Source organism: Macaca nemestrina, chromosome 1 (assembly GCF_043159975.1).
Source record: "Macaca nemestrina isolate mMacNem1 chromosome 1, mMacNem.hap1, whole genome shotgun sequence".
Taxonomy (NCBI): Eukaryota; Metazoa; Chordata; class Mammalia; order Primates; family Cercopithecidae; genus Macaca; species Macaca nemestrina.
Window position 1 is genome coordinate 83,418,501 of NC_092125.1, and position 19,451 is coordinate 83,437,951.

The following is a 19,451-nucleotide window of genomic DNA, read 5'->3' on the forward strand; positions in this document are numbered from 1 at the left end:
ATGGGTGTATTTTTACAGAACACTGGTGCATTTTACAAACCTCTAGCTAGCCACAGAAAAGTTCTTCAAGTCCCCACCTGACCCAGAAGTCCAGCTGGCTTTGCCTCTCACAGCTGCTTAAAGCTGGCAGAGCCTCGGTTTCACAGGCTCAATTTAGGAACCTAATGCAAACTGTTGTGTCCCATAACCCATGGTTCCTGGAAGAGGGTAAGCTAGACATAGAGCTCTGGGAACAAGTGGGGAGAAATTTTAAACAACATCATGCACAAGGGCAGTGGATCCCAGTAACGTCTCTAATATTACGGGCTTTAGTTAGGGCTGCTTTGGTCCACTCTACACAGAAGAGCCTAAAAAGGGAACGGGGAAGGAACCATCACCTACCTTACCACCTCCTCCTTCTCGTTCAGCCCAGCCATTACCAGGCAAAAATAACAAAGAGAAAGCAGAGGTTTTGCCTGAGCCCCCTCCTGTAAATTGGAAAAAAAGACAAGGGATACACTACAGCTTTGGTACCCTGTCTTAGGCAAGCAGCATTAGAAGGGGAGCTCTTAGCCTGCCTGGTAATGCAAGATCGACAAGACAATCAGGTATATGAACCCATTTCTTTTGACACTTATAAAGAGATAAGAAAAAGCATTTAAGAAAATGGAACCACTAGTCCATTTACAAAAGGGTTAATTGAGATCACTTAAGCAGACCTCTTTCTAGTAATGGCCATTGTTATTCCTCCTCTACCCCTGATGTAGCTCTCTCAAAATCCTATTTGGGTAGAACAGTGACCTTTAAAGGAAGAGAAGTTACAAAGAGCCCATGGATTAGTTGAGGAGCAATTAAAAGTTGGCCATATAGAACCATCAAACACCCCTTGGAATTCACCCATTTTCATCATTCCCAAAAGATCTGGCAAATGGAGACTTTTGCATGATTTACAGGATATCAATGCTAATTTGCAACCTATGGGTCCTCTTCAACAGGGCCTCCCTTCCCCCGTGGCAATTCCTGAAGATTGGCCTCTAGTTGTTACTGACTTAAAGGACGACTTCTATACTATCCCCCTTGCAGAACAGGACAGAGAAAAATTTGCCTTTACCATACCAGCTATCAATAATGAAAGACCAGCTCACCAACTTCATTGGAAAGTGCTCCTCAAGGGATATTGAACAGTCCTACTATGTGTCAGTATCATGTAAATCAGGCTTTGCTCCCCAGTAGAAAAGAATTTCCTAATTGCAAGATTATTCATTTTATGGATGATATTTTACTAGCAGCCCCAACAGAGCCAATAGTTTTAAGTTTATATGCCTCCATCATAAAGAATACACAGTTAAGAGGTTTAATCATAGCACCTGAAAAAGTACAATTTTCCTCTCCTTGGAAATATCTTGGATACATACTAACTTCCTGGTCAGTGAGACCTCAAAAGGTTAAATTAAATACTAGCAATTTACACATGTTAAATGATTATAAAAAATTACTGAGTGATATTAATTGGCTTTACCCCACCTTGGGCATAACTACTGATAAGTTACAAATCCTATTTCCTATCCTAAAGGGCAATACAGCCCTAGACTCTCCCACGTATTTAACTCCTGCAGCAAAAAGAGAAATTGAGGAAATAGAGCAAGCTATTTCTCAGAGGCAACTAGATTGCATAGACCCACAATATTCAATTCAATTGCTTGTTTTCCCTACTAAGCATTCCCCAACAGGATTAGTAGGACAGATAGCCCCAGGGCTGCACTTTCTAGAATGGATTTTTTAACTCACATACCATGACTAAAACATTATCCCCCTATATCCAGCTAGTTAGTAAAGTCATCTATACAGGCCACAGATGATGCAATCAGTTGCTAGGTTATAACCCTGATGTCATCAGAATTCCTTTGAGTAAAAGGCAATTCAAAGCTTATTTCCTCTGTCTCTAGATCTTTAGATAGCACTCTCTGATTATGTAGGCCATATAGGACATGCCTTTCCTGCTGAGAAACTAATTCAGTTCTTATCTCATACTCCTTTAGTTGTGCCTACAAAAGTAGTTCACTCCCCCATACCTAATGCTTTAAGGCTTTTTACTTATGGCTCTGGTAAAAATAGAAAAGGAGCTATTTGGTGGAGATTGCATGATTTCCTCATTCATCCTGGATTTACTGGCACTCAGAAAGCCGAGGTTGGAGCCTTAATATCGTCCCTGGAGACCTAGTCTGCTTAGCCCATCAGTGTTGTTAGTGACTCTGCTTACTCTATTTATTGCAGAACCTTGAAACAGCCCTCATTAAGTCCACACTCAAGCCCACCCTGTATGCACTTTTTCTTCGACTTCAGCAATTGCTGGATCAACGTACACATCCTATTTTTATCACACATATTCGACCCCACAGCTCACTGCTTGCCCCATTGGCTTATGGCAATGATCAAGGAGACCTGCAAGTTATGATGTCACTGCTTGACCAAACCACCCAATTGCATCTATTTTTCCACCAAAATTGGAGAAACTTATCTAAATTTCAACTTACCCAGAGACTCACTAACCAAATTATCCTGCAATTCCCAGTTTGCCAGCTCACAGACATGTCCTCTCCTTCAACAGGTGTTAACCCTAGAGGAATACAACCTAATCAGTTATGGCAAACAGATGTTAAACACATCCCTGAATTTGGAAAACTAAGATATGTACATGTATCTGTTCATACCAATTCTCAATGAGTGCTCATGCTCTTCCTGGAGAGTCCACCCAATGTTATTAAACATCTTCTTTTAACTTTTGTGTTTATGGGGTGTCCCACAAAAATTAAAACTGATAATGGTCCAGCTTATGCCAGCTCACAATTTCAACAATTCTGTCCCACGTAGAACATCCAACGTTCCACATGCATCCCATATAATCCCCAAGGACAGGCCATAGTAGAACATGTCCATTCCACTCCTAAAAATATGCTCAGAAAAAAAAGGGGGGGGGGGGTATGAGTAAAAACCCTTCAACACTGCTAGCACAAACCTTATTTATCCTTAATTTTTAAAATTTAGATGATAAATTTCGATCAGCCATAAAAAAGCACTTTACTAAAGCCCCTCAAAACATTAAAACTTGTGGTTTTGTGGAAAGATGTAAATATCAATGTATGGTGTGGTCCAAGTGAATTGCTAACATGGGGAAGAGGTTATGCTTGTGTTCACACCCCCTCAGGTCCTCTTTGGATTCCAGCACAATGCATCAAACCATACCATGGCGTGCTAGGACCCAACCCCGTACCAGAAATGGAGGAAATGTCCCTGCAGGACCCGCAATCCCAGACGATGTGGCTTCCTCGGACAACACAAGCCCCAGACATTACCTGGTGGATGCTGAAGAAGACAACTCAGGAGGCTGAGTGAATCCTGCTCTAGACACAGACACAATTCACTCCAGATAATTTATTCCTTGATATGCTTTCTATTGTACCTTGCAACTCTCATAGGGTATTAACCTTTCTTGTTCTCTCACTCTGCCTGCAATCCGCACCTGCTACTCTCTATTGGGCTCATCTCTTAGATCCACCTTTCTTTTGCTCTGTTACTTGGGCAGACACCTCCTTCCCAGTCTCTAATAACATACCTGCTTGGCTAGGAGGGATTGACTTACCTCCAGTGGGATCTCTTATTAATGGCACACATTGGACTAAGGTGCCAGTTAACACTATATATCACTCCACTATCCTTCCACTGTGTGTAAGTTATAAAAGTTCTAACCCTTACTGTGTACCTGCCCAAACACAATTATGACTACATCATGGCAAAGGAAATGCCTTAACATTGTTGGTTGCAGGTAATCTCAAACCATGCAACACAACCAATGCCACCTTCCCAAACATTCCTCCCTGTGCTGAAGAACAAAGCCGGAAAAGTAATGGATTCCACTTTAGCTGGGAGGTCTGTCACAGGGGTCAAGCCCGTAGCTTCCAGTTAGGCAATTATAACATCTTAGACTGGAGCTCCCATGGCCATTTTGAAGGGGGCCTGCCCCTCCACACCTGTGGGTATTTCTCACAAGGTGGAGACGAGAGACTGAGAAAAGAAATAAGACAGAGAGACAAAGTATAGAGGAAGAAAAGTGGGCCCAGGGGACTGGCGCTCAGAAAGTGAGGACCTGCACCGGCACTGGTCTCTGAGTTCCCTCAGTATTTATTGATCACTATCTCTACTATTCTGGCAAGGGGGATGTGGCAGAACTATAGGGTATTGGTGGGGAGAGGGTCAGCAGGAAAACATATGAACAAAGGACCCTGTGTCATAAATAAGTTTAAGGAAATGTGCTGTCCCTTGTGCATGTAGGCCAGATTTATGTTTGACTTTACACAAACATCTCAATGCAGTAAAGAGCAGTATTGCTCCCAGCATGTCTCACCTCCAGCCATAAGGCAGTTTTGTCCTATCTCAGTAAACAGAATGTATGATCAGGTTTTACACTGAGACATTCCATTCCCAGGGACGAGCAGGAGACAGATGCCTTCCTCTTATCTCAACTGTAAAGCGGCCTTCCACTTTCACTAATCCTCCTCAGCACCGACCCTTTATGGGTGTTGGGCTGGGGTATGGTCAGGTCTTTCCCTTCTCACAAGGCCATATATCAGGCTGTCTCAGTAGGGGGAAGCCTTGGACAATACCCAGGCTTTCTTGAGCAAAGGTCCCTGCGGCCTTCCACAGTGCATTGTGTCCCTGGGTACTCGAGAATGGAGAATGGCGATGACTTTTTCCAAGCATACTGCCTGCAAACATGATTTTGACAAAGCATATCCTGCACAGCCGTAAATCCATTAAACCTTGAGTCAATACAGCACATGTTTCTGCAAGCACAGGGTTGGGGCTAGGGTTACAGATTAACAGCATCCCAAGGCAGAATTTTTCTTAGTACAGGTCAAAATGGAGTTTCTTATGTCTTCCTTTTTCTATATAGACACAGTAACAGTCTGATCTCTCTTTCCCCCACATATTTGCAGGGTGACCATACTGATGTCCACATCCATTGTGGCATCAATCACAGTTTTGTAGTCACATCCCGTTCCCCTATGATTTGGGCCAATGAGGAGATGAGATATCCCAGACCCCAAGTAAAGTAGATGCCACCCCAAGACACTTTATGGCACTTGGGACATCTTAGCACCTCCCTTAATATCTGGCATGGGACATATCATAATTCCAGTAACAATTATACTATGACTGTTATTCATAATCACACAGATCAGTGCCTGATTTGCACTACCCATCCATATGTTTTCCTTATGGGAACTAATATTTCCATTACACCCCAAAACTCCAAGTTTGTGACCTGAGTGCAGGGACAGGCTTGGTTCACCTCATGTATCACTAATTACAATATATCTAACTAAAATATTACTAGTGTCATGGTATTAAGGAGAAAATCTGAGGCATTCCTACCAGTCAATTTGACACGTGATGGACAAGGTTCCTCTGCCCTTGCCACCTTAGAACATGCCCTGTCCCAGGTCAGACCCAAAAGACTCATAGGCACACTTATAGCCTTTAAAATCTCAGCTATAGTCATCTTGGCAACTGCTATTGTTGTTGTGGCCTCTATTACTGAATCAGTACAAACAGCTACCTCTGTAGACAACTTGGCAAAAAATGTGTCTAATGAACTTCTCTTACAGCAGGGTATAGATCAAAAGATTCTTGCATGCCTGCAAGCCTTGAGGCTGCCTTGGAATATGTAGAGGAGCGACAAGATGCACTGGCATTCTGACAGCAATTAAACTGTGACTGGGAGCATTAGCATATCTGTGTCACCTCTCTATCTTGGAATCAATCAATAAATAGTTGGGATGAGGTGAAACAACACCTCTGGGGAAACTTACATGATAATTTAATAGCAGACATAAGGCAATTTAAAATTCTAGAATCCCTAAACGCCATAGATCTACATGCCCAACAAACAGCCATATGGAAGGATGTGCAAGGACATCTCTTCTGGATAGACCCCCACTCCTAGGGGTCACTCCTTGATTGGAAAAGAATGATACTGATTATATTCATTTTTGTCTTATGTTATTTACTAATTCTAGGATGCAAAGCCAGAATGCAAATTATAACTGCTGTGCCTGACAAACCTGTTTCTGCACAAAACCTGATGCAAAAAACAGAAAAGGGGGAGATGTGGGAGATTGGTCATGGTGATGGGAGAAATTATAGGGAAAGATTCAAACCTTCTTGGAAGGTCGGGGGGGTTTGCAAAGCTTCAGGGAAGAATGAGCCGAAGGCAGCTGTTCTTACCCAGGGGCAGAGGGCGTAGGTACAAAGGAATGTAGAGGAGTTTATCTAAATAGCATTTTATTCACGTTGTCCTAAAACCAGCCTTTAATCATTTGCATGCAGGGACTTCTGTCTACTCAGGGGGTTGACAAAGTTTATTACCACAAACCATGTTTGCTGCAAGCCTTTGTCATTGAATCTGTACTAAATAAATGTGAGCATTGCTAGCTTATTGGGGCTGCACTCTCTTGGCTGCTGGACTCTGGTCAGCAGTGCTGAGCCATGTGGTTCCCTAGCTGTGCAGTCAGGCAGAATACCTGTGCCCACATACTTCTTTCATCCGTTGCTCAGTCAGAGTCTGTGGGACAGACTCAGCAATGCTGGAGAGGATGTGGAGAGGATGTGGAGAAATAGGAATGCTTTTACACTGTTGGTGGGAGTGTAAATCAGTTCAACCATTGTGGAAGACAGTGTGGTGATTCCTCAAGGATCTGAAACCAGAAATACCATTTAACTCAGCAATCCCATTACTGGGTATATACCCGAAGGATTATAAACCATTGTACTATAAATAAACATGCACATGTATGTTTATTGTAGCACTAATCACAATAGCAAAGACTTGTAACCAACCCACATGCCCATCAATGATAGACTGGATAAGGAAAATGTGGCACATATACACCATGGAATACTATGCGGCCATAAAAAAGAATGAGTTCATGTCCTTTGCAGTGACATGGATGAAGCTGGAAACCATTCTCAGCAAACTAACACAAGAACAGAAAACCAAATACCACATATTCTCACTCATAAGTTGGAGTTGAACAATGAGAACATATAGGCACAAGCAGGGAACGTCATACACTGGGGCCTGTCGGGGGTGGGGGACAAGGGGAGAGATAGCATTAGGAGGAATACCTGTCAATGATGGGTTGATTAATGCAGCAAACCACCATGGCACATGTATGCCTGTGTAACAAACCTGCACGTTCTGCACATGTATCCCAGAACTTAAAGTATAATAAATATATATATTTTTTCATCTTTGGTAGTAGCAGAAGGGGAAGAACACTTAAAGGATCTGTGGAATAAGGGATGCTGAAGTGGGTGATAAAAAATTGATTGAACTTTTCTTGGTGAACTATTTGACACTATATGCTAAAAATATCCATATACTCTGCTCTACTATCTTTTATTCTAGGAAATTATTATAAATAAATAATCAGAGAAGCATAGAAAGATTTATGCACAAGGAGGTTTATTCATAGCAGAATTATTTATAATCATAAAACAATTATTTGAATTCCAACAATGGATGAATGACTTAATAAATTATGATGCAACAAAATCAAGACAGGTCTAAAAAGCAGGATAAGCACCCAACTCTGTTTTTAGTTTTCTATTTAGGTTTACATTTTAAAATGTTATGTTTTTATATAATTTATGTCTTTATATAAAAGCCCATAAAGAAATACATCAATATATTACTAGTTGTTATCTTTAGGTGGTGGAATTATGGGTGATTGTTTCCTTCTGTACACTTTTGTGTATTTTGTAAATGTCCTAAAAGAAGCATTTTTTAATATTAAGAAAACAAATATTATAAAATAAAAATAAGTTACAAGGAAGAATGAATAATTGCTCTTTGTGTTTCTCTGTGGAATGGATTAGTTGGACAAAAAAGGTGGGTAATGGGAATGAGAGGGGGATGACTACAATCTGCCTAACATGCCCCAGTTGAATGTTTGTTTTAATAAATTTGTTACTTGAAAATATGCAGCTTCTTTTTTTATTGCCCTACTTTATGAGGGCCCATTTATTGTTTAGCTTGTATTGTGTACCATATTTGGTCATAGTCACTTCATTGTTTCAAAGTTTACATTTTGCAACAATCAATCTTATAAAAAAAGGATAGAATAGAATAAAGAACAAATGTATGCAGCTTTATGCTTCAAATAAATAAAAATCAGTTCTGACAATGAAAGAACATTCTCTGCTCTTGTAATTCCCACTTTGTTCTGATAAGTTAATTCTCAGATACCGTATGTGAAATAAAGATGTTCTTCTATGATAATTCACGAATTAAACAATGTTAAAAGTTAAACCTCATTAGTTTACCAGATAAATTTTACATCAGTTGTTAATTATGGAAAAATACTCTTTTCTTTTTAAGGTAATGATTTGAGTGACATGTCATCTAAGGAGGCAAATTCTCGAGGAGATTCTGTCACATTCAAGGATATAGAAAAGAGGTCAGTTACATTCCTTCAGAAAACATGTTTTAATAACTATTAGGTGCCAAACCCTCAAATATGCACAGGATTACTTCTTGATAAACCAATACTTCTGTGTTTTCATAGTATCAGAATCCACTTAAATTCATTTTATTCCAACTTAAAGTTCTTTGTATAGCTAATATAATATACCAGATTTTATGCTACATTTTGAAGTAATATGCCTTATAGGAATGCATTTGTCCAGCCTCTATACATATTTGAGAAAGGAATAAAATTGACATGAATTTATTTCATGAATCTGCCATTTATGAGCTGTGAAATGTTGAATTAGTTGCTAAATGTTTTTAAGCTTTAATTTTTTTTCATTTATTAAACTGGAATAATAATGTGATATGTTATGTATCCAGAATAGAACCTAGTACATAGTAAGAGCTCAATAAATTATAGCAATGTAAATTATTAGTTCTACATTTCTTCAGCCATTTTGTAGGATAGAAGAGTCACTGTTGGGCATCTTATTATGAGTCCTTAAGACATTCATGTCACATTTGCTTTTGAATGATAAAACATTCACTTGTGATTTCTACTCTGCCTGTCAGTTCTGCCTTAAAATCCACTCACTTATCTACATCTTGATTATGGCATTCTAACCCAAACCTCCATCATTTCTTGCCTATACTGTTTGCAATAGCTTCCTAATTGGTTTCCCCAATTTTTCCTGCTCATTCTCAGTGTAACAACAAGGAATTAAATTTTTATTAAATAGTGAGTAGCCAAAAAGGGCATTTATAAAACATATATAAGATATAAATAACAATACCATAATCACCCATATATATACCACTCGGCCATAGAAAAAGCATATTATTTTATTTTTGAAGTCCTCTGTATTCTCTCCTAGATCTCAGGGTATCCCATCATCTGAGATAACTACTATTCTGGATTTTGTACTTATTAATATATTTCAAAATAGTATATTTTAGCTTTGTGTGTTTTTAACTTTAAATAGATGAAATCATCCTGTATGATCTTCTGTCACTTGCATCTTTTGTTCAACATTACATCTGTTTAGTCCATTGTGCATATAGCTATTCTTATTTCTTTTCACTGCTACCAACTAGTCCATTGTCATTATATATATAAACTATGATATACATATATGTATACACACACACACATATGTATCACAGGTTATTTATCCATTGGTAAGCATTTAGATTTTCAATTTTTGTTATTAACAATAGTATTATGATTAATACGTTTGTACATGTCTGTTATAGAAGAAGAGTCTTATGCCTCATATAAGAGTACATGTCTCTTATATGGAAGAGTCGATCTTTTTAAAACATAATTTAAAATATTTCTTTTCTCTTTTGTAGGGATTTAAGATTTCCCATTACTTTCAAAGTGGAAGAAAAAAAATCTTGGCACAGCCTAAAAAGGTTCTGCCTACCTTTCCAGATTCATCTCCTAATCTCTTGCTCTGATTGTGCTTCAGTGACACTTGCTTTTTCTTCAGTTTGTCAAGCCATGATCCTTTGACCTTACGGTCTTGGCACATGTATTCCTTCTGTCCAAGATGTTCTTCCTCCTCTATTTTGCCAAATATCACCCATTCTTTGGTCTCAATTGAATAGTTACTTCTTCAAAGAGACCTTCCCTGACTCCCACATCTAAACTAGTTATCCCTACTATTATTATTCATGCAGTGCTTGACTCTTATTTTAAGTTCAGGGGTACATGTCCAGGACATGCAGGTTTGTTACATAGGTAAATGTGTGCCATGGTGGTTTGCTGCACAAATCATACCATCACCTAGGTATTAAGCCCAGCATTCATTAGCTATTTTTCCTGATGCCCTTCCTCCCCTGACCACCATCCCAATAGGCCCCAGTGTGTGTTGTTCCCCTGCCTATGTGTCCATGTGTTCTCATCCTTCAGCTCCAACTTATACATGAGAGCATATAGTGTTTGGTTTTCTGTTCCTGCATTAGTTTGCTGAGGATAATGGCATCCAGCTCCAACCATGTCCCTGCAAAGGACATGATCTCATTCCTTTTTATGGCTGCATAGTCTTCCATGGTGTATATGTACCACATTTTCTCTATCCAGTCTATCATTGATGGGCATTTAGTTTGATTCCATATCTTTGCTACTGTGAATTATGCTGCAATGAACATATGTGTGCATGTATCTTTATAATAGAATGATTTATATTCCTTTGGGTATATACCCAGTAATGGGATTGCTGGGTCAAATGGTATTTCTGCCTCTAGGTCTTTGAGGAATCACTATACTGTCTTCCACAATGGTTGAACTCATTTACACTCCCACCAACAAGTGTAAAAGCATTCCTTTTTCTTTGCAACCTTGCCAGCATCTGTTGTTTTTGACTTTTTAATTATCACCATTCTGACTGGCATGAGATGGTATCTCATTGTGGTTTTGATTTGTATTTCCCTAATGATCAGTGATGTTGAGCTTTCATGTTTGTTGGCCACATGTATGTCTCTTTCCTAGAACTTAAGGTATAATAATAATAAATAAATAAATAAATAAATAAATAAAAGAAGTATCTGTCCATGTCTTTCGCCCCTTTTTTAATGGTCTATTTTTCTCATAAATCAGCCTAACTTCCTTATAGATTCTGGATATTAGACCTTTTTCTGGATATTAGACCTCTGGATGGATAGACTGCAGAAATTTTCTCCCATTCTGTAAGTTGTCTGTTCACTCTGATGATAGTTTCTTTTGCTGTGCAGATGCTCTTTAGTTTGATTAGATCCCATTTGTCAATTTTTGCTTTTGTTGCAATTGCTTTTCAAAGTTTTGTCATAAAATTTTTGCCAGTGCCTATATTCTAAATGATATTTGCCTAGATTTTCTTCTAGGGTTTTTGGAGTTTTGGGTTTTACATTTAAGTCTTTAATCTATCTTGTGTTAAGTTTTGTATAAGGTTTAAGGAAGGGGTCCAGTTTCGGTTTTCTGTATATGGCTAGCCAATTCTCCCAGCACCATTTATTAAATAGGGAATCATTTCCCCATTGCTTGTTTTTGTCACATTTATCAAAGATCAGATGGTTGTAGATGTACAGTCCTGTTTCTGAGTTCTCTATTCTATTCCATTGTTCTCTGTGTCTGTTTTTGTACCAGTACCGTGTTGTTTTGGTTACTGTAGCCTTGTAGTATAGTTTGAAGTTGGGTAGTGTGATGCCTCCAGCTTTGTTCTTTTTGCATAGGATTGGTTTGGCTATTCAGGCTCTTTTTTGGTTCCATATGAATTTTAAAGTAATTTTTTTCTAGTTCTGTGAAGAATGTCAATGGTAGTTTAATAGGAATAGTATTGAATCTATAAATTGCTTTGGGCAATATGGTCATTTTCATGATATTGATTCTTCTTATCCATGAGCGTAGAATGCTTTTCCATTTGTTTGTATCCTCTCTGATTTCCTTGAGCAGAGGTTTGTAGTTCCCTTTGAAGAGGTCCTTCGCTTCCCTTGTTAGCTGTATTCCTAGGTATTTTGTTCTTTTTGTAGCTATTGTGAATGGGAGTTTATTCATGATTTGGCTCTCTGCTTGCCTGTTGTTGGTGTACAAGAATGCTAGTGACTTTTGCACATTGATTTTGTATTCTCAGACTTTGCTGAAGTTACTTATCAGCTTAAGAAGCTTTGGGGCTGAGATGATGGGGTTTTCTAGATACAGGATCATGTCATCTACAAAAAAGATAATTTGGCTTCTTCTCTTCCTATATTAATACACTTTATTTCTTTCTCTTGCCTAATTGCCCTGGCCTGAATTTCCAATACTATGTTGAATAGGAGTGGTGAAAGAGGGCATCCTTGTCTTGTGCCAGTTTTCAAGAAGAATCCCTCCAGCTTTTGACCATTCAGTATGATATCGGCTGTGGCTATGTTATATATGGCTCTTATTATTTTTGAGGTATGCTCCTTCAATACCTAATTTATTGAGAGTTTTAAACATGAAAGGGTGTTGAATTATATCAAAAGCCTTTTCTGCATCTATTGAGATAATCATGTGGTTTTTGTCTTTAGTTCTGTTTATGTGATGAATTACATTTATTGATTTGCATATTTTGAACCAACCTTACATCCCGGGGATGTAGCCAACTTGATTGTGGTGGATAAGCTTTTCGAAGTACTGCTGGATTTCGTTTGCCAGTACTTTTTTTTTTTTTTTTAGGATTTTTGCACTGATGTTCATTAGGAATGGCCTGAAGTTTTCTTTTTTGTTGTATCTTTGCCAAGTTTTGGTATCAGGATAATGATGGCCTCGGGAAAGGAGTTAGGGAGGAATCCCTCGTTTTCAATTGTTTGTAATAGTTTCATTAGACATGATCTTCTTTGTACCTCTAGTAGAATTCAGCTGTGAATCCACCTGATCCTGGGCTTTTTTTGGTTGGTAGGTTATTTATTAATGCCTCAATTTCAGAACTCATCATTGGCCTATTCAAGGATTTGATTTCTTCCTGGTTCAGTCTTGGGAGGCTGTATGTGTCCAGGAATCTCTCCATTTCTTTTAGATTTTCTAGTTTATATTCATAGAGGTGTTTATAGTATTCTCCAATGGTTGGTTGTATTTCTATGGAGTCATTGGTGATACTCCCCTTATCATTTCTGATTGTGGTTATTTGATTCTTATCTTTTCTTCTTTATTAGTCTAAGCAGTCTATTTTATTAATTTTTTCAAAAAATCAGTTACTGCATTCTTTGATTTTTGAAGGATTTTTCATGTCTCTATCTCCTTCAGTTCAGGTCTGATCTTGGTTATTTCTTTTCTTCTAGCTTTGGAGTTTGTTTGCTCTTGATTCTCCAGTTCTTTTAGTAGTGATGGTAGCGTGTTGAGATCTTTCTAGCTTTTTGATGTGGGCATTTAGTGCTATAAACATCCCTCTTAACACCACTTTAGCTGCATCCCAGAGATTCTGTACATTATCTGTTTGTTCGCATTAGTTTCAAATACCTTCTTGATTTCTACCTTAATTTCGTTATTTACCCAAGAGTCATTCAGGAGCAGGTTGTTCAATTTACAGGTAGTTGTGTGGTTTTGAATGAATTTCTTAATCTTGAGCTCTAATTTGATTGTGCTGTCGTCTGAGAGATGTTATGATTTCAGTTCTCTCACATTTGCTGAGGAGTGTTTTACTTCTGATTATGTGATCAATTTTAGAGTAAGCACCATGTGGCAATGAGAAGAATGTATATTGTGTTGTTTTTGGGTGAAGAGTTCTGTAGATATCTACCAGGTAGACTTAATCCAGAGCTGAGTTCAGGTCCTGAATATCTGCGTTAATTTTCTGTCTCAATGATCTGTCTAATATTGTCAGTGGGGGTGTTATCTGGGTGCTCCTGTATTGGGTGCACATATATTTAGGATAGTTAGTTCTTCTTGTCAAATTGAACCCTATACCTGTGAAGAATGTCAATGGTAGTTTAATAGGAATAGCATTGAATCTATAAATTGCTTTGGGCAGCATGGTCATTTTCACGATATTGATTCTTCTTATCCATGAGCATAGAATGTTTTTTCATTTGTTTGTGTCCTCTCTGATTTCCTTGAGCAAGGTTTTGTAGTTCCTGTTGAAGAGGTCCTTCACTTCCCTTTTGTGATTTCATACTCATATGTAATCATATACATAATCATATGTACTGCCCTTGTCTTTCTTTATCTTTGTTGGTTTAAAATCTGTTTTGTCAGAAACTAGGATTGCTACCCTGCTTTTTGTGTTTGTTTGCTTTCCATTTGGTTGGTAAATTTTCCCCCATCCCTTTATTTTCTGCCCATGTATGTCTTTGCACATGAGATGAGTTTCTTGAAGACAGCATACCAATGGGTCTTGTGTGAAATTAATCCTGTCATCATGATGCTATCTGGTTATTTTGCAGACTTCTTTATGTGGTTGCTTCATAGTGTCACTGGTCTGTGTACTTCAGTGCATTTTTATGGTGGCTCATAACGGATTTTTTTTCCCATATTTAGTGCTTCCTTCAGGAGTTCTTGCAAGGCAGGCCTGGTGGTGATGAATACCCTCAGCATTTGTGTATCTGAAAAGGATATTATTTCTCCTTTGCCTATGAAGCTTAGTTTGACTGGATATGAAAGTCTAGGTTGTAAAGTCTAGGAATGTTGGATATTGGCCACCCAATGTCTTCTGGCTTATAGGGCTTTCTCTGAGAAGTCCACTGTTAGTCTGATGTGCTTCACTTTGTAGGTGACCTGGCCTTTCTTTCTGGCTGCCCTTAACATTTTTTCTTTCATTTCAACCTTGGAGAATCTGATGTTTATATGTCTTGGGGTTGATTTTTTTTCATGGAGCACCTTACTGGGTTTCTCTGAATTTCTTGAATTTGAAGGTTGGCCTGTCTTGCTAGGTTGGGGAACTTCTCCTGGATGATATCCTGAAGTATATTTTCCAATTTGGTTCCGTTCTCCCCATCTCTTTCAAGAACCCCAATCAGTCATAGCTTTGGTATCTTTACATAATCCCATAAATCTCAGTGGTTTTTGTTCATTTCATTTCATTTCTTTTTATTGTTTTTTCTCTATTCTTGTCTGCCTGTCTTATTTCAGAAAGATAGTCTTCAAGCTCTGAGATTCTCTCCTCCACTTGGTCTATTCTGCTATTGATACTTGTAATTTTATTGTGAAATTCTAGTATTGTGTTTTCTGGCTTTATCAGGTCAGTTATGTTCCTCTCTAAACTGGCTATTCTGGTTATCAGCTCCTGTATTGTTTTATCACGATTCTTAGCTTCTTTGCATTGGGTTACAACATGCTTCTTTAAGTCATTATTACCCACATTCTGAAGCTTACTTCTGTTAATTCAGCCATCTCATCCTCAGCCTAGTTTTGCGCCTTTGCTGGAGAGATGTTTCAGTCATTTGGAGAATAGGCACTCTGGCTTTTTGAGTTTTCAGCATTTTTGCATTGATTCTTTCTCATCTTTGTGGGCTTATCTACCTTAAATCCTTGATCTTGCTGACCTTCGAGTGGGGTTTTTGTGAGGTATTTTTGTTGATGTTGTTATTGTCATTTTTTGTCTGTTTTTCTTGGAGTCAGATCACTTTTCCATAGGGCAGCTACAGCTTATTGGAGGTCCACTTCAGCCCCTACTTGCCTCAGGTTTTTCCTTACCTGGAGGTATTACCAGTGAAGGCTTTGAAACAGCAAAGATGGTAGCCTATTCCTTCCTCTGGAAACTGTGTCCCAAGGGGTGCTGACCTGTTTCTGGCCTGAACGCTCCTATAGGAAGTATCTGGAGACCCCTGTTGGGAGGTCTCACCCAGTCAAGAGGAACAGGATCAGGAACTCCCTTAAAGAAGCAGTCTGGCTGCTTCTTGGTAGAGCAGGTGTGCTGTGTGGGGGGTGGCCCCTCCTTGCCCAGACCACCCAGACTCTCCATAGCTGGAAGGCTGAAACAGCTGAGTCAACCAAACCACCGAGACAGCAGCCAACCCTACCTCCAGGAGCTCCATCCCAGGGAAAGATCAGAGTTCTGTCCATATAACCCTGGGTGGAGTGGCTGAAACCTCTGCAGGGAGGCCCCACCCAGTGAGGAGGAATAGACTGGGGTCCCTCCTAAAGAAGCAGTCTGGCCACAATTTGGCAAAGTAGCTGTACTGTGTTGTGGGGAGCCCCTTCTTCTCCTGACCACCTGGACTCTCCAGAGCCATCAGGCTGGAACAGCTGAGTCAACCAAGAGATGGCAGCTTCCCTGCCCCACTGGGAATTTGGTCCCATCTCACTCAGCCTCCAGCCTATTGCCATTGGGTGGCTGGAATTCCAAGTCAGTGGGTCTTAACTCATGAGGTGCCTTGGAAGTGGGGCCCAGAGAATGATGCTGGTTGACTCCCTGGATCCAGCCCTTTTCCTATCAGGAATTATGGATAGATTTCCTGCCTTTCTGGGATTCCTGGGGCCAGAGTACATAAAACTCTTAGGTCTCTGTGTGTACCTGAGTGGCTGCTCTGCCAAGATTCCCCACAGCTCTGTGTATGGGACCCAAGCCCCTGGTGGCATTGGCTCACAGGGGATCTCCTGATCTGTGGGTTGCGAAGATCCATGGGAGAAGCATGGTTTCCTTGGTGGTGTTGCACACTCCCTCACTGCTTCCCTTGGCTGGGGGTAGAAGGGGATTCCTTTGGCTATGTGACGCTCACAGGTGGACCATTACCCCACTCTGCTTTTCTTCATTCTCCATGGGTTGAGTTGTTTGCCTAGTCAATCCCAGTGAGAGAACCTGGGTATTTCAGTTGAAGGTGCTGAATTCTCTCGCTACTTTCATTCCTCCTCATGAGTGCCAAGGGCAGCCGCTGCTTCTAATCGGCCATCTTGGCTCCTTGACCAACTTTTTTCTTTACACTTATCATGGTTTAGCATTAATTCTCCTGTTCTGTAAAAAAGGGATTGTATCTGTTTTGTTCAGAAAAACCAACACATAATAACTACTCAAATATTTGCTAAGTGAACTATTACATATGGCTAGAAATTTCAGATGGAATTGTACAAATGACCTGTACATTAATGATTGCTAATAAATTCCAGTTTAGTGACATATTTTAGGTTTTTCACAATTTATAAATAGTTTTATGATAGTGCTAAATTCTGAACTATATGAAATGTCTTTAAATCAGGCTCAAATGTCATGTTCAGCCCCATCACCATCACCATAGAATTTCATGATCCCACCAACCATGGATGATCTGGGTTAATCCAGAGTGGAGAAGATTCTCTCCAGATTCAGACTGCCTGGCTTTAGCCAGGTTGAACTAAATCAGCCTCTAGGACTTGGCTGAGAGGAATATAGGGTGAATGACTATTCACTTATGTCTTTCCACATAAAATTAAGAATTATAATTTCCTCTTCCAAAATACAGATAAACTGTCAGTAATAAACTGACCTAAAATAAAAATGAAACATTTTTACATAAATTAAAATATATACATATATTAAACATATGTATATTAAATAACATACTAAAGGTATATTAAATAAAGTATATTATAAATAAAAGTATATATACATATGTTAAATAAAAACATATTAAATGTATATTTGAAATAAAGTTTGACTATACAAGTTTTATACATATGGTACTTTAAAAATAAAAATAGTAATTGTATAATTTACATGACAGTTATCAAAGGAAACTGAAACTTTTATATTAACACCTAACTGCATTACAATTTTTAATAATGAAACTTTAACATTATATTAAAATAAATTTCTATTCCTAAACTGCTTTCTAAAAATGTTAACCTTCATCCTTCCATACCTGTCTACCCCAGGGATGAAAATACATGGTATCCAGAGAAATATCCTGATAAATTAACAAAAATTATTCAAAAGCTTTTTGTGTTTGCCTTTACTTGGGCATTTGGAGGAGCTTTAAACCGTGAAGATGAACACAGAGAAAATATGCCATTTTGTCCCAGTTTTGAACCTGATTCTCTTGCAAAAGTAACATACGATTTTGACAAACTTATTCATGAATTATTTGGAAGCAATTCACAAGTAGGTAAGTTCTGGGGGGATAATCATAACTATACTTATTTTAAAATATTAATTTAAAGCAATGCTCGGTTTATAATGATTAGGTTCATCTTTTAAAATGTTAAGATTAAAGGAAAAAGAAGGTTTATAATACACCCAATACCCTCCTTGTAGTGAAATAAGCTGAAGAAAATTACATTCCTGTTTGATTTTAGGTGCTACAAAAACCTATAATGCTAGTAAGGCAGAAGATAAAGCTGTAAAACTATGAACTCAGTTACTCTGAGCTCATCTGCTGTGTATCTGGATCTGTATTATCCATACCACCATGTAGCAAGAAATTCTGTAGGATCATAATATTATAGTCTTATATTTCTTTTTTAAAAAAAAAAGCAAGTTATTTTATAAAGCCTTAGATTTCTTTAGTACTTGTGTTTTTGAATCAGTTCTAACAAATGGAATCTATCCTATTACTTTGAAACAGTAAACCTTTGCAATTAGCTGTTGTTGACTAAAGGAACTTTGAGTAGATAAAGTGATTGTTGATGCAGGTACCAAAAGGAGACAAAATGTTAAGCATAAATATATTTAGAAGAACTTTGTTAAAGATGAATGCTAACAACATTATACCAAAAATACAAATCCTACTGATTTGTCTGATGTATCTGTTTGAGGTTACAGTCATACATTGCTGAACAACTGTGATATGTTCTGAGAAATGTGCTGTTGGGGGACTTTTTTCATTGTGTGAATGTCAAAGAGTGAACTTACACAAACCTAGATAGTGTAGCCTACTACACACCTAGGCTATATGGCATAACCTATTGCTCTAAGGCTACAAATATGTACAGCATATTACTGTACATATTTGAATACTGTAGGCAATTGTAACAACCTAGTATTTGTGCATCTAAACATATCTAACCGTAGAAAAGGTACAGTAAATATTTAGTATAAAAAATTTAAAATATGGTACACCATTCACTTACCATGAATGGAACTTGTGGGACTGGAAGTTGTTCTGAGTTAGTGAGTGACTGGTGAGTGACTGTCAAGGCCTCAGACATTACTGTACACTACTATAGACGTTATAAACTCTGTACACTTAGGCTACACTAAATTTATTTGTAAATTTTTTCTTTCTTCAGGCTGGGTGCAGTAGCCCATGCCTGTAATCCCAGCATTTTGGGAGGCCAAGGCAGGAGGATTGCTTGAGCCAGGAGTTCAAGACTAGCTTGGGCAACATAGTAAGACCCACCCATCTCTAAAAGCAAATAAGTGAATAAATAAAAAGCCAGACATAGTGGTATTCTCCCATAGTTTCAGCTACTTGGAAGGCTGAGGTGAGAGGATCGCTTGAGCCCAAGAGTTGGAGGCTGCAGTGAGCCATGATCATGCTCCTGTACTCCAGCCTGGGCAACAGATTAAGACAGCCTCAAAAAAAAAAACAAAAA

At 38.6% G+C, this 19,451-nt stretch overlaps 1 protein-coding gene across 12 annotated transcripts in view; it reads left to right on the forward strand.

The window, feature by feature from the left end:
• LOC105478882 (dynein axonemal heavy chain 14) overlaps nt 1–19,451 on the forward strand; it is a 524,402-nt gene that overhangs the window by 317,060 nt on the left and 187,891 nt on the right. For 10 of the 12 annotated variants that reach the window (XR_011614730.1, XM_071081203.1, XM_071081205.1 and 7 more), the window contains 2 exons: nt 8,420–8,498; nt 17,793–18,022. Coding sequence is in view for 9 of the 12 variants with exons in the window: in XM_071081203.1 (XP_070937304.1) it covers nt 8,420–8,498; nt 17,793–18,022 (309 nt within the window). In the remaining 3 variants the exon portion in view is untranslated. The remainder of the gene's footprint in view (nt 1–8,419; nt 8,499–17,792; nt 18,023–19,451) is intronic. The other 2 variants (XR_011614739.1, XR_011614743.1) reach the window with 1 other exon arrangement.